Raw genomic sequence first — 22,316 nt, 5'->3', positions numbered from 1 at the left:
CTGTCGCCCGTAGAGAAGCTCGAAGGGGGAAAACCCCGTGGAGGCTTGCGGGACCTCGCGCACAGCAAATAAGAGGGGTTCTAACCACCGATCCCAATTTTTGGCGTCTTCCTGTACGAATTTACGGATCATGGATTTAAGAGTGCGAATAAATCGTTCGACCAAGCCGTCTGTTTGTGGGTGATAGACGCTGGTTTGAATGGATTTAATGCCCAACAATCCGTACAATTCGCTTAACGTGCGTGACATAAACGCCGTGCCTTGATCAGTGAGGATTTCTTTCGGAATCCCCACCCGGGAGATTAAACGAAACAGTGCGTCCGCAACACTCTTCGCCGAGATGTTGCGGAGAGCCACTGCTTCCGGATATCGTGTTGCGTAGTCCACGATAACTAGCGCAAAACGATGCCCGCGTGCGGATCGCTCTAATGGCCCGATGAGGTCCATCGCAATTCTCTCGAAGGGGACCTGCATTAATGGTAATGGCGCTTTTGGGGCGGCCAGTGGGTTCACCAACTGACATTCAGGACAAGACGCGCACCACCTGCGCACATTGTCATGAATGCCTGGCCAAAAAAATCGGGTCATTAAACGATTCAGCGTGGCCGTCTGTCCCAGGTGGCCCGCCATCGGGTTAGAGTGAGCCGCCTGGAAAAGCATTTCCCGGCGGCTCTTTGGTACTAACAACTGGGTTGTATCCACTTTTGTCTGAGCGTCTTGGGTCACTCGATACAACCTATCCTTAATTATGGCAAAATAAGGATACGTGACGGGCAATGCAGGTTGGAGGGACTGACCGTCGATAGTGCGGACCTGTTGGAAAGCATGTTTTAGAGTCTCATCTTGGGACTGCTCCAGAGGGAAGTCATCGCGGTCCGAGATAATCAGTCTCTCAACCCCGCTCGGTTCCTCTGAAGCTGTTCCCAAGGGTCCCGTATCAGTCTCGCCAACCTGCACTCGCACCGCCTCGTTCCTAGCCTTGTTTCCCCAAGCGGCATCCGCGCATAACGACCCCAATAACGCCGAAAAGGCGGGCCAATTCGTCCCCAGAATTAGCGGATGCCGGAGGTGGGGACTAACCGCCACCTCAACATTATGCTTTTTCCCCCTAAACTGTATCGTGACTGGGACAACCGGATATTCCACCACATCCCCGTGCACACACCGCACCTTAACCATGCGGCTTGTATCCAATGCCCCAGGCTGCATCAGGCTTTGATGGATCGAGGTTTGGTTACATCCTGAATCCACCAAGGCCTGATATGTACCCCCCTTGATACTTACAGGAATTTGGTACTCTCCTGCTTGATCGGGGGTGGTCCGCTGGACGTCCGGGATCCGGATCATTGTTCCGATGTCCATCATCGGACATCGGTCCACAAAATGATCTGGATCGCCGCACCGCCAGCAGGCCAGCCCAGGCCTACCCGCCGCCCCGGCGGCGGGGAGTGGGTTGGAGGATGAGCGCGGAAAGGGGGCGGAACCAGAGCCATTGTCACCACCAGCCCCCAGCGGCCCCGCCCCCCTGGGCGGGACCCGCGAACTCCCAGACGGTCCAAGGCCCATCCCACCCCGGCCTCTGGGGGGGACGCGAGGAGGGCCTGGAGGGCGGGACCTGGGGAGAGGGACAGGTCGAGAGAGAGAGAGAGAGGGGGGAGAGAGAGAGGGAGAAGTTAGTGGGGGTTCGCCGACCCCCGGGCACGCCACCAGGTGGTCCTCCGCCAGGTGGATGGCTGTCTCCAGCGACGTGGGCCGGTGGCACTGGACCCACTCGGCGGTCTTCCTGGGGAGCCGAGTGATAAACTGCTCCAGCACCACCAGATCGACAACATGGTCCACGTCGCTGCCGCCGGCCAGCAGCCATCTGCGGCACTCGTCCCGGAGCTGTTGGGCCAATGCGAAGGGTCGACCGGACTCACCCCACTCCAGGGAGCGGAAACGCTGGCGGTGTTGTTCTGGGGTCCGGCCGACCCGCTGAAGTATGGCCCGCTTCAGGTCGTCGTAGTCCAGGAGGTTCGCGACCGGTAGATGTTGCGTGGCCGCCTGGGCTTCGCCGGATAGAAGGGGGATGAGGCGCACCGGCCACTGTGCCCGGGGCCACCCGCAGGCCTCCGCGGCTTTTTGGAACAGATCCACGAAGGCCTCGGGGTCGTCTTCCGGCCCCATCTTCTGTAGGGGCACGTGCACCGGTGCGCTGGCCCGCCCCGCGGCCTCGGCGCGAACCTCCCGGTCCATCCAGCTCCGGAACCGCTCGCGGTCCTCTTGCTGGCCTTGGACGATTGCCTTGAAGCGGCGCTCCTGTTCGGTCCGAAGGTCCAGCAATGCCTTATGGTGTTCCTGGTGGAGGACCGCGAGGGAGTTGATGATTTCCGCAAATGGCGTTGTCATGGCGGCGGCTCTGTCCTGCTTCCTTCCCGGGTTTCGGCACCAGTGTAGCAAGTTCGATATAGTGAGGAAGGAAGAGGACACGGGGGTCGGCAGGACTGTTGATGCTCTTTATTTTCTCAATAACTCAAATCACAACGTGCACGCTTCAGCGTGTGTCTGTCTCTGTATATGCTCAGTTTCGCTTCCGGGTCACGCACTTCCGGGTTCCGGATATCTCCGTGGGTCGCACCAACAGTCCGACTCTCTCTCTCGCTGCAGACCTCGCTGAACCACGCCCCCCTTGCCACAGTTTTCATTTTTTTTCTTTCATTTTTGGCAATGCAATTTTTGCGGCACGCCCATCAAAACTCAGCGTTCAGGAGAGAGCCTCAAAACCAGTGTAGAAAATAACCTATTACTTATTAGTTATGATGTTTTTGAATGTAAAAACCACACGAACGTCATTAGTTGACCAGTATATAAAAAAGCCAGTTCATGACACCTTTAAATGATCTTAAATTTAATGCAGTACCACAAAATGCCAATAATGAACATTTACAATCTATCTTTCTGAAGGGGAGAGCTGAACCTAAAAACAGTTTCCCTTATATTTACACATGCTCATACTCACTGACCTTCTGCTTGTTGAGTCAGAGACCCGAGGAGAGTTCAGTCCAGTGCAGTGTGGACCAAAGCTTGAATCTCTGTAACTGTGGTAGGTGACTTGAGCTGGTCATTGTTGGAAGTTTATATTGAAGAGCCGCAGACGCATGCCATATTGCTGCCTGACGACAGCTGAAGCATGTACACTGGCCTACGGGCTTTAAAAATAAACAGCGAGCCTGACGGCCCAATGTGTCTCTGAAGGGAACTGGACCGTAGGGAGCTACAACGCACAACTTTCTAAACACACGCTACTCCGAGTAGGAAAATAGGAGACATCAGTCAGAGAGCTGTCTCTTTCAGCAATAGTCATTCAGCTGGCACTGTTGAAATCTCAATTATACAACAGATTTGGGCTGAAATATGGCTATAAATACAATAGCTTTTGCCACATTGAAACTCTTTTTAAAGAAAATGTGAGACTTTCATGTTCAGAATTTGCCTACACAATGTAGCCATCGGATTGCCAATGTGTTCTAGGTGGTTTTAGCATGATGCTTTGGCGTTGCATATGGCTAAGGTTTTCTTAGTGTTTTTTTAAGATTTCTATGTGGTTGCTTGTGTAACACCTTCAGTTCTACTTGCCCCGCTCTGAGCAGGGGCATGCTAGCAAAGACACTAAAGCCTGCAGTCTCTAACATCAGTTGCTAGCTCGCCTCTTGAGGCCAGGGAAGTGAGGTTTACATCCACAGCTCTACTAACTGGTCTTCATTACACTCACCTCCTAAACCTCACCCCCATCCAGGTCATGGCACCAATCTGGTTCGAATTGCACCGTACCGAGCAGGATTCATACCTGCATGGGAGGTGGGAACACTAAGAAGAACACTAAATACTGCAGTCTCTAAGTGTCAGTTGCTAATGCCTTGCCTCACTCACCCTTCTTAACCTCACTCCCATCTGGGTCACGGCACCAAATGTAACCCCTCTGGCTCTACTTGCACTGTTCCGAGCAGGATACAAACTGGTGTCTCCAGCATGAGAAGCGGGTATGTTAACAAGGACACTAAAGACCACACTGCCTCTCATCAGTCGTTAGTGGGCCTCTTGAGGCCAGGGGAGTGAGGTTTACATGCACAGCTCTTACTAACTGGTCTCCATTACAAAAATGTTCTTAATGGTTATTTAGGTAGTTTTTAGATCAGACTATTTTATTTTATATTATTTATATATATATATATATATATATATATATATATATATATATATATATATATATATATATATATATATATATATATATATATATATATATATATATATATATATATATATATATATATATATATATATATATACACACATACACACACACATACATACACACATTATATTATATATACATATTTATAGTTAGTGGTTTTGTTTGAATCCCTAACCCTAAATATGAGCAATTGTAATAATGATTCATTTCATAAATTGAGGCGGCATAAAATAAAAAATAAAATTTCAAAAGAGCATTTAAATGTAGAACAGTGTTCACCTGTTCACTGGTCTACTTGCTAAAGCAGCACAATCACTTCTGACAGTCCCAAGGACCCTCCGGCTAGTGTTTTCTCCAGGGCCCACAGCAGGAGAACGCTCAGACAAAAGAGCCCCGCAGGGCACGCGGCCTGTTCATTCTGGCCTAATCCAAACGTTCGCTCAGGGATCTCAGGCAGGTGCCCAGGTTTTCAAGGGCCTCCAAATCCTGATCTTATACACCCCGGCCAACTGTTTGTTACTCAATAGACGATCGAGTGCTCTGGCAGTCTGTGCATGTAAGCCTGCGGTGCAGCTGTTTCAAACTCCGCCAGAATAAAAATCAATCTGATGTGCTGATACAGGCTTTTAAAATGTTATTCAGTGTTTTCGCTATGTCCCACCGGGTCAGCTTTCCAAAGCGTGCTGTGTGACACGTTAAACACGTCCAGACCTTTTTGTGAAATCATCAAAAACATTCACTTGGCATGTTTAGCGCAGCTCTGAAATACAAGTGAAAACAGCCATTAAAATGTTGCAATGTTTACTTAAAGGTGACACGTGTCATTTTTTTTTGTCACTGGCGCCACCAAACAGAATTGTCTAAATAATGACTGTTCAGAAGAGAACACTACTATAATTGCAGTACATAGATGTATACTGAGCACAGTAGGCGAGTATTGAATCCCACAATACAATGCGTTTGAGTGACCTTTCCAATGTGTCGAGCAAAATTATTCAAAACTGACAGTAAAGACATTTGTAATGTCCAAAAAGTGTTCCATTTCAATTAAATTTTGTTCTTTTAAACCTTCTATTTATCAAAGAATCCTGAAACAAATGTATCAGTTTCCACAATAATAAGGCAGCACAACTGTTTTAAACATTGATAATAATAAGACATATTCCTTGAGCAGCAAATCAGCATATTAATGATTTCTGAAGGATCATGTGACACCAACGACTGGACTAATGCTGCAGAAAATTCACATTTTTAATTAAATTAAATTTTTATATATATTAAACATGGTTCGTACAGGTACTGTAAAATGAAATTCCAGGGTTTTCAAGAACTACAATCCAGCACCTCTTCGTAAATATTGCTATTTTCAATGGTTTTCCATTTCAAGTACTTCAAGCACTGTACGCACCCTGATTAACCCCCCCCCCCACCCACACACAAAACAGCTATTTTGAAATTATAACTATTATACATTTATAATAGTTTTTACTGTATTTTTGATCAAATAAATTAGACTTATTTCAAAAACATTAAAAATTCCTACCGGTTGAAATGGTGACATGTAGCCTATATAAAATTGGATTTAAATGCAAATGCAAATTGAAACCATCTCACTGCATAGTGTGTTCTGTTTAATTTAGCAGTTTTAATATAGCAAGATTTAGTATATGTTGTGCTGTATTCCTTTCCGATCAAACAAAGATTGACATTGCGAAAACTCCCACTTGTCAAACAGGTAATCCTGTTAAAAAAAACCTAGTTGAGCCATGTTCTCTTAAAAAAAAAAAATGGATGTTTTCCAAACTGCATGCACCGTAAAACTGTCACAACTCACACTTTTAACAGAAAATGCAACTTTTTATTAGACTTCACTACAAAATTAATATTCATTTTGGAACTATGATACAAACAACATATACACAAAATGTACAGCAAAAATTATGGATGTGATAAAAATAGTTTTACAGTGTAAATGGTCTGCTCTTTTACAAAGTAAATGGAAACGCAGAGATAATTTATTGACGTCTTCTAAGTTGATTTTAATAAATAGCAAACAGTATTGTGTGTCATAGTGTAAAGCTGATAATACTGATGTAGTATATAATCTTTTTATTAATGTTTGTCGCTGTGCGGTTTAGATTTAAAATCCATCACTGGTACCACAGTATCTATAAAGTGTGACTGCTTATACATGTTAAAGATTTCCAAAAATGTTGTGTTTGACCAGATGATCAACTTCGACAGATCGGACCTGTTATTGCTTCATCTAACACAGTTTTGCAAACATTTCAACCTTATCAAAATAGACATTTTCAATGTAATAATTGCTTTATGGATCTCAGACTGCAGTAAAAAACTCCCAACAGCCCTCTAAAAAGTATTTCAGCAAGTTTTTTTTTTTTTTAATGAAATATCTGTTAAACTTTTTCCATTATTAATATGAATTTGAAACATACACAAGTACATATGATCAAACACATTCAGGCCATCTCTTTTCATTTCTTAGAACTTAAGCTACTTGAGACGTTTTTAATGTGTACAGGAAAATGATGTGCTGTATGACGGTCTAATTAATCAAAGTGCAGAGGTGCATGTGTAGTGGGTCACCAATTTTTGGCAATTTAAAGGTCATCTGTATTTTATATATATATATATATATATATATATATATATATGAACGTGAACTGTGTCCTTGCACACATACAGTATACATTACAAATTTATAATCATATATCATTGCCAATGTTCTCTTGTAAGACAAAACCCTATCAGTATGAATGGAGAAAACATAACAAAATAAAATAAACAGTCAGTCAGTTTCCTAAGAGAACATGGAGACCATTAAAAAAAATCCAGACACATGAATATGGTGACCACACATTTATCTCTCAAGTAAGTGACAAGTGCAAAACTACTGCAGATGTGTGAGTGTGGTGGACCACCGCAGACAGATCCTGGGTCTTACAGAAGGCACCTTACATGAAGGGGGTTTGAGGAGGCTGACTCCTGGCCATACCTGCACCTTTTGAAGTCTCTCCTGTGCTCGCTCAAACACATCAGGAGCTCTCCTCGCTGCTCAGTGCTTCAGCTTTCATTTGGGATGTGTTGATATTCATGTTTGTGTGGAGAAGCTGATGCTGGATACCATCTTCTGGATCTTCTCCTCATTCTTCAGGATGTTGGACTTGACTGCGCAGATCTTGTCCTGCTGGTCTTTGATTAACTGCTCCAGTTCAGCGAGCTCAGACTTCAGAGGTTCCACGACGCTGTCCGTGATTCTGAGAAAAAGACAAGAGAAATGGTCAAACATAAGAAGCACAAGACTATCAAAAAGCCTTTGAATATCTCAATCATGATAAATATTGAGATGCATTGATAAATTATATACATGTGTGATTGCTTGAAGAGCATTATTTGTATGACCATTGAGCTTCTACTTATGAAGGGCATTTCAAACCAATTCAAGGTTTCACTTTAGTTAGGATGCGGCATATGTAGGCATTAGACAACAAGGAAGCTCACTGAGGTAATATGAATGTGCACCTTTGTTCCTGTAACAGAGCTTGTGCGTTCTCCTTGTTCTCTTTGCGCCATGTCTGCAGTTCATTCTGCATGGAGTCCATATCTTCCTGAATGTAGTCCATGATCTTGCCCAAAGGCAGAGCGCTGCGGCACACCGTCTGGATGGACGAACGCAAGCGCTCAATCTCCTTCGCCACTAGTTCTCGTTCTTTCTTACGGGACGCCTCCGACACAAGTGTCCGATCCTTCAGAGAGAGATGGAACCACAGTAGAGAGATCAACACTAGATGTCTCAAAACAGTCACACTTGACACTTTTACTGAAAACTCAACCTCTTCTGTCACAGGTAAGTCAGAGTCACTGGGCAAATGACTGCCCAATTTCTCTTCAATTCGTTGTCAACATGTTGTGATTGTGTATTTTTTTAGGATGACACAAACGCATACATAGCTTTAGATTTGGATGAGCATCATATACTGGCCCTCATGTCATTCCAAACCTCTAGGAACTTTTTTTTTCTATTGATAGAAGATATTTAAAAATGAAATGTCTCTGTGCTTCTAGTCCATACAATGAAAGTCAATGGGGTGCAAAACATTGTATGGATAGAAACAGAACAAATGTCCTTCAAAATATTATTTTACGATCCACAAATGGAATACGGGTTTGGAAGGACATGAGGGTGAGTAAATGACAAAATGTTCCATTGTGGTTGAACTATCCCTTTAAAAGTGGAGTCATTTGGGCTGTTAATGGCAATCGTTTCCTCTGATTCTCAAGTGACTACGTAAATTAAGCTTCAACTGAAAAATTACTAGTGGGAAGTCACTCCCATGAGAGAGCACTTCAGATGAATGCTATAGATGAATGAGGTTAGAGGAAATCTATACCTACCAACAATATACTTTAGAGAGAAAAAAGCACCAGGGAGAAGTCTGCATTTAGTGGGTTTTCAATGTCAAGGCTACAAATGTTTAGAATTTCAAGGCAGGAATTATACAAACCTTGCAATGTATATAAAGATCAAAACGAAAGAGACATGGGATCCATAATGTGAGTGAGTGGTTACTGAAGGCCTCCTCTGTATGCGGTGTGGTTGGGGGGTCCTGGTGTGCCCCAGTCACCCTTCAGCCAAGCACAAGAAGGCCCCCCTGGCACACAGGGCCCGTGTCTATTTACTCAGCTGGGGCCACAGGCTGTGTGTGGCACTAGGCCAAACAGGCTTTACTCTTACTGCCTCTGTCCCACTCAGACACACACACCCTCATACAAGACATGACTTTGTTTATTTTAGTAACAGGCAATGGCAGTGAAGTTATTTTACAACAGTATTCGGTAACAACTACTTCACATTTACCTTGCTTCAAGCTGAACTGCTCAAGCAATTCATGTCATTATGGCCACAAACACTAACATCTTGCTTTCTAGGGCAGAACATGCCAAACCTAAACTACATGACAATACAATAACCAGAAACTTCCTTATCAAAATATTCCTTATCACATGAACTAAAAGAACAAAAAGGTGTGTTAGATATAATGGACATATTTACAATATATACATCATTTCATTTTTCTGCCGATATATAACTAAGCAACACTGGAAATATTGTGATGACAGTAACAAGCTTTTTTTCTTGGCAATTAAGCATCATTGCACTAGTTTAACATTCCCTTTGTCTCTCAATTTGAGAGGGGGTTTAATAAAATCTTACTTCAGTAGCCAAAATGATGTTAGTAAGTACACCGATCAGGAATAACATTATGACATTATGAGGTGAAGTGAATAACACTGATTATCTCTTCATCACAGCACCTGTTAGTGGGTGGGCAGCAAGTGGACATTTAGATGACTGGGTCAGATCATCTCCAAAACTGCAGCTCTTGTGAGGTGTTCTCGGTCTGCAGTGGTCAGTATCTATCAAAAGTGTTCCAAGGAAGGAACAGTGGTGAACTGGCAACAGGGTCATGGGTGGCCAAGGCTCATTGATGCACGTGGGGAGCAAAGGCTGACCCGTGTGGTATGATCAAACAGACGAGCTAGAGTAGCTCAAATTGCTCAAGAAGGGAATGTTGTCAGAATACACAGTGCATCGCAGTTTGTTGCGTATGGGGCTACATAGCTGCAGACCAGTCAGGGAGCCCATGCTTTCCCCTGTCAACCCCTGAAAGCGCCAACAGTGCGCTCGTGAACATCAGAACTGGACCATGGCGCAATTGAATAAGGTTGCCTGGTCTGATGAATCACATTTTCATGTGCATCTCTTACCTGGAGAACACAATGGCACCTGAATGCACAATGGAAAGAAGGCAATCCGGCTGCGGCAGTGTGATGCTTTGGGCAAAGTTCTGCTGGGAAACCTTGGGTCCTGCCATTCATGGGGATGTTACTTTGACACGTAGCACCTACATAAGCATTGTTGCAGACCATGTACACCCTTTCAAGGAAACCTTATTCCCTCGTGGCTGTGGCCTCTTTCAGCAGGATAATGCATCCTGCCACAAAACAAAAATGGTTCAGGAATGGTTTGAGGAGCACAAGTTTGAGGTGTTGACTTGGCCACCAAATTCCCCAGATCTCAATCCAATTGAGCATCTGTAAGATGTGTTGATCCATAGAGGCCCCACCTTGCAACTTACAGGACTTAAAGGATCTGCTGCTAACAACTTGGTGCCAGATACTACAGCACACTTTCAGGGTGTCTAGTGACGTCTGATAGCAGGAAGAACACAACAATAGGAAAGTGGTGTATATAAATGTTTAGTTTATTATTAATATTAATGTATAAATGTAAAAAATGTATATAGACCAATGTAATATAAATAAAATGATCACATTTATATATATAATAAATATTATAATAAAAATATTTTCAGATTCAAATCTTAATCCCGTTTGAACCGGAAAATATTTTCATAAAGAGCTGGTCTCTAATCATTTGTGTTTTAAAAAACCAAAAGTTTATTGTTAAAACTTTACAGAGCCAGGTAACTATATTGCAAACACTTCAAAGGTTAACTATGCTGCTTTTCTCTAGGACTTGTAACAAACACCTGAAAAGAAAATTCCTTCTTCCCCCCCCCCTCCTCTCTGTGGTTTACAAGTGCATTCAGATTGAAATGTATAATAGTTGTCTGCAATGTGGGTGGTTTCTCTGGCCCTTAAACACCCCCTCTACACAAACACCGGCAAGCACATTCGGCTCACTGTTCGTGAAGCGCAAAGGCCAGGGTGGATTCGCTCTGTTTGCCGTCCTCCTGCACCTCACCCCTTAGTCAAAAAGAAAAGAAAGATTTAGGCTTTCTGTCTCAGAGGACATAAATCAATCGTTTATAGGGGCTCTCATTTTTCCCCTCTCTTCAGTCGGACCCAAGAAAAATATTTGTTTTGCGCGAGGCAGCTGAGGACAGGTTTTCCCATTATCTCAAACAGTGACACAAGCGGGATGTGGAGTCGGTGTGCCTGGGGCAGGTGGCTTCCAGAGATGCTGATACATTGGGCCGAAGCCTCTGGCACTAGGACGCCTCATTACCCCACTATGTGGTTCTAAGCCTTCAGCTGCAAGCCCAATTTGCTTAATGAAGAAATGCATGCAAAATGCATGATTAATAGAGTGCTAATGAAGAACTACAAAAAGAAACAGAGCAGCACTCTTCAAATGAGAGCTCTGGCAAAGAAAAACCACAGCACACAAAATCCTCTTGAGAATGATAAACTTGAGAAGCATTTACTTTGCTGCTCTGGTGCCGTGTCACGGTTCTGTTGATCTGAAACTTTACGCGACTCATGAGATAAACTGGGCTTACAAATGAGAAGTTTTTTTCCCCCTGTTAGGACAAGTATGACAAACTTTAAATAAGAAAGTTATTTATTTGCCAAATTTGCCATCAAACAGAAATGGGGGGAAAAGGCACAAAAAAAAGTCCCCTCATCTATCACTTTTTGGGCAGACATTTGAGGACATTTTTCCCCAAACACACACACACATACATACACACACACACACACACAGTGGTTGTTACAGTACAGTGTCCCCATCACTATACTGGGGTGTTAGGACCCACACAGAGCACATTTTGTTTTTGTGTGCAGCTCAAAAGAAGGATGTGCACATCTTTTTTATCACAACATTCAATTCTGAATGCAAAATTACATTCACTAACCTGGTACATATGATATTTCATGCTGATGAGTCATCATTGCAGCAAACACTGACATAATTGCAATTGAAACGATACACAAAAATGTATCCCGGTTCACATATTTCTACCAGTTTATCGTATTAACCAATATAACGCTCACCCCTAGTTTTCTTTTTTAGTTTTCAGGTGGGAAGGAAAGATCACTTTCAAGTGTCCATCCATTATGATGTGCTACTTTTTGATTGGCTGCAATAGCATAATGAGTTGTACTTTACATTCTGATTGGCTAAAGTCAGTTTATTGTACGTTTAACAAATTTCACTTAAAAACAAGAAGTTTTTCGCTTTCTTAAATAATTTTGAGTTTATTCCATTTCTTTTGAGCATGTATGAGCAGTGAAAATTACCAATATTCAGATCCTTATGATCTACAGATGACTATTTAAACTACATGGTGAAAAGAATTTAACATGGACAGTGGCTTCAATAGCAAAGTCCTTTTTAGACAGCGTGCTAGTGGTATAAAGCTCCATGGTGGGTCCAACAAGGACTCAAAAGGGGAAAGATTAATTGTTTAGCAATGTTTAGGGGTTTCCTCCTTGGGGAAAACATAGGCCCTGTCCAGCAACATCATAAAAATAGCTGGGATGAAGTGAAGTGCAGAGAGGCAGAGTCGTATACACAGGATGGAAGGGTCAGTTCGGCCCAGTGGGGGTCACCACAGAACCGCAGCATATGACAGTTTGAGTGGTAAGACAGAAATGATACATTAAAAATGCAACCAATTATGCTATATATTCGTCAAAGACTTGAATCGCAGTATTTCAACGTAACCTTTGGGTCATTCCACAAGGACGTCAATCGTCTCTTATTCAGGGCAAATGTTGAGGAATGCCACAAGAGTCATTTCCTTTACATGTCCAACAAAAAAGGTAGATGTTTACAAAGACACAGGCCTGAAGGGATGACTATTTATTTTCCTGCCCGTTCTGCAGAGCACAAGCTGGTGTGGTGTTCACTCAACAGCCATCCATTTGTGTGCCATGGGGTTTATTTATACATTGCAAACCTTCATCAGGCTAATTTGATTGCGCAAAAGAGGGGAAAGGGAAGAGGGAAAAAAATGCTTATGAAAACGCAGCTGCTGTCAGGGGCCAATACTCTCAAAACAAAAAAGACGCCCTACAAGAAGTATCTTACAATAATATACACGTGATCTGGAAGGTCACAATAGAGGTCAGCTGCAAAACGTACGGCAAATTCTTTAGCAAAACGCACCGTGTTAGGAAACGGTCCATCATAATATTGCATCCGGCCTGTTATTTCAGTCAAATGAAAAAATAATGTCTAGCAGATCTTAATAAATGAAGTTCTGTCGACCCTAGCGAGGTAAATCTTCACTTACGAAGCGGAACAGAAAGCTCAAGCTAATAAAGCCACGGAATGAGTCATTGGCTTCGTTTCACCTTCGGAATTACTAATAGTCAAAACTCTAAATTCTGTGGTCATTCCGAAGAGATTAAGTCATATGTACTTGATGTGGGGATATCCGTAAACTCAAAATCCCGGAGAGATCTGAGAGCGAAAGCTCATATTTGTAAAGTGATTTATGAGCACTGTAACTTCAAACCTGTCGGGGAGGATAAGGAAGCTCAATATTTACATTTTTAACCCTGGATGCTACACCGTGATTACAGGAGAGCAGCCGCTTTATTGCGTTGACCTTCACCCCCCTTTTAAGTCAGGAAGGAAGTCATTACAGATTTTTTTTCCATACAGCTGACTAGACAGGAGAGGTGAGGCATGCCAGTTAACATGTACTACCTCAAAAACACACGCCCATTTCATGCCCTGCAATTAAGACAAAGAATTTAGAGAGCTGATGAGGCTAAATTAAGTCAATTAGGGGAGCGCGCTGTGCAGCGCTCAGGTTCCAGTCCGGAGTTGGCTTGCGTCTGATGGGGGAAATCTAATTTGATTATTTGGGATTGAAAGGAAATCCAGTCTGATTGTTTTGAAATCAAGAACACAGGAGGGAGAAGCGCTCCAGCTGGGAACAGCTTACTGTGTGCGGCTGAGTTTGAACACCAAACGAGATCTTGCCGGCGGCTAAACACGCGGAGTTCACGTCTGATCACTGAGGACTGTAACCAAATGAATTAAATTAAACTTTTAATGATAATGTACTTACCCTCATGTCTTTCCAGCCATGTAAAAGTTGAAGTATGTATTGACCACTTTTTTTCATGCAAGAAAAGGTAATCTCCAGTTCAGGTTTGACATCATACATGCTTGAGAGTCTTAATTTACTTTCATTACATGGAGAAGAAATTACAAATACATTTTTAAATATACAAATTGCAATGTAGTTTTTTAATTAATATAAGGGTAAAGAAAAGAGCATATAAGCTACTGTTCAAAAGTTTGGGATCAGTTTGTTTTGTTTGTTTTTTATATAAGAAGTCTCATAGGCTCACAAAGCCTGCATTTATTTTATTAAAAATACAAAACATACAATACTATTTAAATAGTTTTCTATTTAAATATATTTTAAAATGTAATTTGTTCCTGTGATGTAAAGCTGAAATGTCAGCATCATTACTCCAGTCTTCCGTGTCACATGATTCTTAAGAAAACATTCTGATATGCTATTTTTTCAGGATTCTTTGATGAATAGAAAGTTCAAAAGAAAAGCATTTATTTGAAATATAATACTTTGTAACATTATAAATGTCTTTACTGTCCCTTTTGATCTAAGTAAATGCATCCCTGCTGAATAAAGTCTTAATTTCTTTAAAAAAAAAAAAACTGTACTGACACCAAACTTTTGAACAGTAGTGTATAATGTTACAAAATCTTTCTATTTCAGATAATTGCTGTTCTTTTGAACTTTTTATTCATCAAAGAATCCTGAAAAAAAACTGATTTCAACATTGATAATAATGATAATAAATATTTATTGAGCAGCAAATCAGCATATTAGAATGATTTCTGATGGATGATGTGACTGAAGACTGGAGTAATGATGCTGAAAATTCAGCTTTGATCACAGGAATAAATAACATTTTTTAATTATATACAAACAGAAAACAGTTATTTTAAATTGTAATAATATTCCACAATATAACTGTTTTTTTTTTTTTTTTTAGCAGAATAGATTCATTTTTAACATTAAAAATCTTACTGCCCCCAAACTTTTGAACGACAATGAATGCAAGCTTAAAACTAAATAAGAAAAGTTTTATTATAGCTAATTAGGTTCTAGCAAAAGTATGAAATAAAGTTTGTATTCCTTTATCCTCAAAATGACTTAAATAATAATAATAATAATTCAAGGAATCATTAAAGAACCAGAATCGTTATGAAATCTGCGACAGACAGAGCCCAAATCCCCAACATCACTATTTGTCCCTACTGCCAACTCACACTTTGAGTGTGACTAAGGTGGGAAGTCAGGGTGAAGGGGTGAGGGTTCTGCATGAAGGCCACCACCAAACGCTGCATCCATCAGGCCTTCAGCCAGTGACGGACAGATAGACCGGAGCGTACATTCCAGCTAGTGTGGACCACCCAGTGCAGACCACCCTTTCCACCAGGGCACGGACAGCATGGCTTCAACACTCAAATCACATTGTTCCCATCTTCCCTGGCTTACAAACTGCCCAAAGAAGGGTTGTGCAATATTTAAATTTTAGATTGTGAACGATTAAAATGTCTCTGCCTTTTGAAGTGAGATCATAGTACCATGCTACAGGGCACATTCAGTGCATCAGATTCAGTTCTGTGGCCATCCTAAAATACTGTACAACACGATGTACATTTTCATCACGTTTAGCAGAACAGGGGTAGGTTTATGCTCACGTGACACTGCAGTTCTTTGCCATCATGAAAGTTTTTTATTTAAATGGTTTTAAAGCCTTGCCAGTTACAATGTTTTAAACTTCTGACATTAGGTTTTCTGAGCATGCTTATGTCAGAACATGCGACTATGGTGGGAAGTGCACACAAGGCAAGGCAATTTTATTTGTATAGCACATTTTATACACAACGTCAATTCAAAGTGCTTTACATAGAAATTAATTAAAATAGTGATAACATATGCATAAGAAAGAAGAATAAAAATAAAAACAAGGAAATTTAAAATAGTTTTAGAGAGAAATTGAAAAATGAAATAGTGAGGAAAATAAGTATTTGAACATCCTGCTATTTTGCAAGTTCTCCCACTTAGAAATCATGGAGGGATCTGAAATTGTCATCGTAGGTGCATGTCCACTGTGAGACATAATCTAAAAAACAAAAAATCCAGAAATCACAATGCATGATATTTGTATGATACAGCTGCAAATAAGTATTTGAACACCTTTGTTTGCAATTACAGTGGTCAAACATTTCCTGTAGTTTTTTTTACCAGGTTTGCACACACTGCAGGAGGGATTTTGGCCCACTCCTCCACAATCAGTCAGGTTTCTGGCCTGTCACTGAGAAACACGGAGTTTGAGCTCCCTCCAAAGATTCTCTATTGGGTTTAGGTCTGGAGACTGGCTAGGCCACGCCAGAACCTTGATATGCTTCTTACAGAGCCACGCCTTGGTTATACTGGTTGTGTACTTCGGGTCATTGTCATGTTGGAAGACCCAGCCAAGACCCATATTCAATGCTCTAACTGAGGGAAGGAGGTTGTTCCCCAAAATCTTGCAATACATGGCCCCGGTCATCCTCTCCTTAATACAGTGCAGTCGCCCTGTCCCATGTGCAGAAAAACACCCCCAATGCATGATGCTACCACCCCCATGCTTCACAGTAGGGATGGTGTTCTTGGGATGGTACTCATCATTCATCTTCCTCATAACACGTTTAGTGGAATTATGACCAAAAAGTCCTATTTTGGTCTCATCTGACCACATGGCTTTCTCCCATGAATCCTCTAGATCATCCAAATGGTCATTGGCAAACTTAAGACAGGCCTGCTGTTTTAAGCAGGGGAACCTTTCGTACCATGCATGATTTCAAACCATGACGTCTTAGTGTATTACCAACAGTAACCTTGAAAATGGTGGTCTCAGCTCTTTTCAGGCCATTGGCCATCTCCTCCCGTGTATTTCTGGGCTGATTTCTCACCTTTCTTAGGATCACAAGGTGAGATCTTGCATGGAGCCCCAGTCTGAGGGAGATTAAAGATTTAAGGCAGACTAACAGGTCTTTGAGGGTCAGAACTCTAGCTGAATAGACAGGTGTTGAAATACTTATTTGTAGCTCTATCATACAAATAATGAATCACATATTGTGATTTCTGGATTTTTTTTTTTTAGATTATGTCTCCCACAGTGGACATGCACCTATTATGACAATTTTAGACCCCTCCATGATTTCGAAGTGGGAGAACTTGCAAAATAGCAGGGTGTTTAAATACTTGTTTTCCTCACTGTATAAATGGCACACTAAAAGCATACAGCATGTGAATACTGAAGAAGTTCTCTTTTGTGTCTTATTGGGTTTAAACTGTGAAATGCAAACAAGGTTTACATAATCGTAAGTGTCAGTAGTTTATTAGATCCATTGAATACGGCCTAAAGTGACAGTAGTCTAATAAACCTGCTGCTGCCTGTGTCATTAATGTTAATTGAACAAACTACAAAGAAAAATTCACTCACTGTTCATCACTGAATAACTCCAGTAGCTTTAAGAATCAGTGTATATTTAATTAATACAGTCTATATAGGGTTTTATTTTTTACAGTAAATACACCTACTATAGCCTAAAATATTAATACACCACTCATTTTATTTGTTTCTTTTATTGTATTTGTTCTATTACTTGTAATTTGCACCGTTGTTCTTATTTTAATAACAAAGATAAAATAATAATATGTTGTTTGTATCACCCATCTTTAGGCCGTGTCCACCAAAGAGTTTTTTCATGCGGCTGGTGTATTTTTCCAATTACTTTCAATGGGACTGGGAGCACTGGGTTTTTAGAATGCCATGAGCATTTATTTCACCCTTAAGTGCTAAAGCACTGCTGTTTTTGACTGGCCACCAAGAGATGAAGTGCGTTTAACTTTGGATAAAGCGCAGCGCTCATCCCTGTCACTTTTTACGCAGCCATCCCAATCACAGTGGAGAAGGGCAGGGCAAATCAAAACTGACCAACCGCCACATTCTGCCTGTACAACAACAACAACGGATGACAACAAGAAGCATAATAATGGAACAAAATTATTTAAAAAAAGAGCCAGAGCAAATACTTTACATTGTATCTGCATTTTTATATAGAAACAAATTAGCAATACAGAAACAAATTAACAATACAGAAAAACACAATCTGTGAAATGAGATGCTAGTAACACTTGCGTGGCTATTCCGTATCATAGCAAGCATACTGAGAAGAAAAAAAACGCTGTGCTGCTAAAATGCTCTCAAGCGCTCACAGCAAGGCATTTTCAGCAGAGCACCTAAAGTTTCAGTTACCTTGTTATAAGACAAAACATTTTGGCTGCACTGCTCAGTGACTTAAACAATAGTCTTAAAATCCAACATGAAAAAGAATCGTGATATGATATTTTTGCCATATCGGCCACCGCTAGCTAGAACAGAAAACAACATAGCCTGAACCACACAAACTCTATGACTGAAGAGTTGCTGTCTGCGAATTATTCCAATGATGAATACAAATAAGTTCTTAAAACAATTCAGACCTAAAACAATTCACAAACAAGCTTATAAAAAGTCACCAGCAGAGTCTGGTTTTTAATTTGTAATTCAGTAACCAAAACCAACAAAATTCACAAACAAACAGGCCACAATTGTTAACCATGTTAACCACAAAAATATCTAAACAGCATGTACGGAGCCATCATGCTTATTTTACCCTAATTATTTAAGCTCAGCTGAATAGAATAACACTTCAATGGCTCTGAGGGACTGCAATTACATTTCTCCAGTCCATTTGCAAAGTTGCTTTCTTTAGTAAACTGACGGTGCACTGGGTCAGGCTTTGGAAATAAAAAGAGAGACAGACACATCCCTGAGGTATTGTTCCCAGCACAAAATGCTTATTCCCTTGATGAAGAGATTTTGAAATGCATTTAACTCATGTAAATGGAATTTTGTTGTAAAAAAAATAAAATAAAAAACATGGACTGTGTAAGATGGAATAGGACCGCCATCTAGTGGAACAACAAGGAGCTTAAAGCAATGTCATACCTGTTCTTTTGACTTTGTGGATGGAGAGGATTCATAGTCTTTTTTTGTCTCCAGGATTTTTTTCACAAGCCCACCTATAAACAAATGAAAACAATTCAATTTTTCAGGATTTTTATATACTTTCTATATATTTTATAAAGTGTCAATTCACAACAGTCATAATTTTTTAATTTTAATTTCAGGCTGAATTATTATTGGACATGATAACTCACCATGTTTGTCATCCGCTTGTAGTTCAAGTGAATTACGCTGCAATAGAAAAAAAGAAGTTAATTTAGTCTGATTCATGCTGATTTGTTACCTAAATACAATGCATATAGAGTGCCTACACTACCTCCATTTCTGGTATGTCAGGGGGAGGCGGAACTGCCTCCACCACAAAATGCCCATCTTCATCATCCTCATCTTCAGAGAGCTTCTTGTCATCCAAAATAACCGTTGCGGGGGTCTTGCCACTGCCCAGCCTAAGAAAATTCAGTCATGCTTAAATTCAACTTGAAGAGTTCAAACGCTTGGGGGTCAATAAGACTTTGTGTGTGTGTGTGTGTGTGTGTGTGTGTGTGTGTGTGTGTGTGTGTGTGTGTGTGTGTGTGTGTGTGTGTGTGTGTGTATAACATAACTTATAAAATACACAAATAACTAACAACAAGTACAGTGATCTTGTATCATTGACCAAATTGAATTCTTATAGGAGGCAAAGGAGAATACATGAATGCATTTTATTTAGCAAGGATGCGGCAAAGTAAACATAAACATGCAACAAAAGGTTTATTTTTCAAATAAATGCTGTTCTTATAAACTTTGTTCAAAGAATCCTTTTTAATCATGGTTTCAACAAAAACATTACAATATTACAACTGTTTTCAACCTTGACAATAATAAGAACAATTTCTTGTGGACAAGATCAGCATATTATTATGATTTCTGAAGGATCATGTGACACTGAATCATGTGACACTTGACTGGAAATATCTCACAATTCAGATTTGTGAGTTTATATCTCGTTAAAGTTTATATTCTAAGAAAAAGTCGGAATTGCGCATTTATATCTAAATAAAAATAATGAATTCTGACTTTTTCAGTAAATCCCTACTTTTTCCCCCTTAGAATTGTTAGACATAAACTCAGAAACCCCCTACCTGTGGAAAATTCACTGTAACGCAGCCCACTTGTGGCTTACTTCTTTAATATAAAGTGGGAAACCGAGAGCCTGATGAGCGCGATCTCTCACCTCTCTGCTGGTGTCACATCAGCGTAGCTCTCCTGCCGCTTGATGCGAGGGGCTGCCGGTCGAGCGCTGCTGGGCCGTGGTAATCTTCTTCTCGCATAAACATTGCAAACAAAAGAAGAACAAATATGTTCACATTAAATAAACAAACACTTTTTGTAAGGTATGCGTGTGACTTTATGCGTGGGGGGAGTTTAAGTAACAGCTAGTTATATCCTATACGGCTAAATGCTTATAGAAATAGTCCTGAGAACAAAAGTAATGATCTGGATGAGAGTGATGTCTATCTTGTGGTTTGATCTTGCGGTACAGTGATGTGAAAGCAGGGGATTTGCATCAGTGATTTCCACTGCCAGACAATCTCTCACGGGAACATACATGATACACTCCACTCACCCACAATCCCCTCAGCACATTATCACACTGAGCTACTTTGTTATCACTGGACGGAAATTTAGCCATTTATTATTTTTTAAATCAACAAACTTATGGGATCATTAGAGAGAGAGAGAGAGAGAGAGAGAGAGAGAGAGAGAGAGAGAGAGAGAGAGAGAGAGAGAGAGAGAGAGAGAGAGAAAGAGAGAAAGAGAGAAAGAGAGAAAGAGAGAAAGAGAGAAAGAGAGAGAGAGAGAGAGAGAGAGAGAGAGAGAGAGAGAGAGAGAGAGAGAGAGAGAAAATGAAACCTGTGTGTTTTTTGAGGTGGCACAGAATCCATTGGTTCTCCATTCTCAATGAGGTCTGGTTTCTCTGCTGAAGGGACATCTTCTGGAAAAAAAAAATGTTTTGGACGTTTACAGAAAGGATTATAATTAATTTATTAAGTCAAGGAAATTCTGAATTTGACTCAGATTCCATAATCGTCTGTGGCGTTTGATGTGTATAATTTCTTGTATTTGATTTTTGATGTATTTTCATTTACTAATTTGTAAAGCGCTTTGAGCTTGGGAAAAGTGCTATGTAAATTAAATGTATTATTATTTTTATTATTGGGTGTGGCAAAAAGTTCGTTTTGAACTCTGGTAACAGGTATTCACGTAATAAAACAACACTCACCTCCTTCGCTGTCGGTCTCATCTGAAACAGAGATACACAATTCATGTTATAATTTAAGACAAATAACATAAAAACAACATCTTATGTGCTGCTGTGGTTTTCATCATGGTGGTAAAAACAGTCTGACAGTTTTAATAATCCTACATTAATCAGCTCGTTTAGACTGGGTTTGTAAAAATGTCATTTCATCTCTTCAGTTTCAAAACAAATAAACAGACAGAGTTGGAAATGCATCAACACATTAATTCACTATACATCAATAATTAATAAGGTCTGTTAAGGAAGACATGTTTAGTACCTTGACCTCTTGTTTTGGGCCACCGCCTCTGTCCTTTAGCAGATGAGGGCCTTGGGATCCGGGAAGGACTCTCAGCCTGAAAGGAATGAGGAAAGAAAGTAGTATCACCAGGAGTTCTGATATAACTCAAGAACACCTGAACCTTCTTTCTTTACAAACACACCAAGACAAATTCTTCTGGGCTGCTGTTGCAAAAATTAATCATTAACATGATTAATGTTCCTGAACAGGAAACAGATTCATTTGGGACAAACAGATATTACCTGGATTTCAGAGAAATCTGTAGGCTGAATGAAGAAAAAAAACGCAACAGATATCCTTAAGACTTACACATTTACGTTTATAGTAAATTTGCTTTAAACAGCCACACCACTAGCCAAAGCAAAAAAGCTCACTACTCCTAATTAGAAGCTACTGAAGCTGCAAAGACACATGGGCGTGGAGCAACAAGGCCCACAAAACTATTTAGTCAGATAATGCATGAAGCTACAATACCAGCCAATCAGGGTGTATATTAAAGGGTATTTGCTAAATCAAAGCACTTAGGGTCATGGAACCAAATAGACCCTTAAAAGGATTATATTTTTTTAAATCTGTCCTTCCTCTCTGCTGCACACAAACACATAATGCGTGAGGAA

General features: G+C 40.8%; 1 protein-coding gene across 4 annotated transcripts in view; it reads right to left on the bottom strand.

Moving 5' to 3' along the window:
- Nucleotides 1-5,989: 5,989 nt before the first annotated feature.
- Nucleotides 5,990-22,316, bottom strand: part of traf3ip1 (TNF receptor-associated factor 3 interacting protein 1) — a 29,734-nt gene continuing 13,407 nt past the window's right edge. Inside the window, exons 8-17 of one of the 4 annotated variants that reach the window (XM_067444465.1) lie at nucleotides 21,942-21,965; nucleotides 21,679-21,754; nucleotides 21,381-21,401; nucleotides 21,011-21,089; nucleotides 20,331-20,417; nucleotides 19,434-19,563; nucleotides 19,312-19,348; nucleotides 19,100-19,173; nucleotides 7,778-8,001; nucleotides 5,990-7,512 (exon numbers count right to left, since the gene is read on the bottom strand). In XM_067444465.1, the coding sequence (XP_067300566.1) occupies nucleotides 7,347-7,512; nucleotides 7,778-8,001; nucleotides 19,100-19,173; nucleotides 19,312-19,348; nucleotides 19,434-19,563; nucleotides 20,331-20,417; nucleotides 21,011-21,089; nucleotides 21,381-21,401; nucleotides 21,679-21,754; nucleotides 21,942-21,965 (918 nt within the window). In that variant the 3' untranslated portion in view covers nucleotides 5,990-7,346. Of the gene's footprint in view, nucleotides 7,513-7,777; nucleotides 8,002-19,099; nucleotides 19,174-19,311; nucleotides 19,349-19,433; nucleotides 19,564-20,330; nucleotides 20,418-21,010; nucleotides 21,093-21,380; nucleotides 21,402-21,678; nucleotides 21,755-21,941; nucleotides 21,966-22,316 lie in introns of all 4 variants that reach the window. The other 3 variants (XM_067444463.1, XM_067444467.1, XM_067444466.1) reach the window with 3 other exon arrangements.

This window comes from Pseudorasbora parva, chromosome 5, assembly GCF_024679245.1.
Source record: "Pseudorasbora parva isolate DD20220531a chromosome 5, ASM2467924v1, whole genome shotgun sequence".
NCBI lineage: Eukaryota > Metazoa > Chordata > Actinopteri > Cypriniformes > Gobionidae > Pseudorasbora > Pseudorasbora parva.
This window is presented reverse-complemented; position numbering and strand designations above follow the sequence as displayed.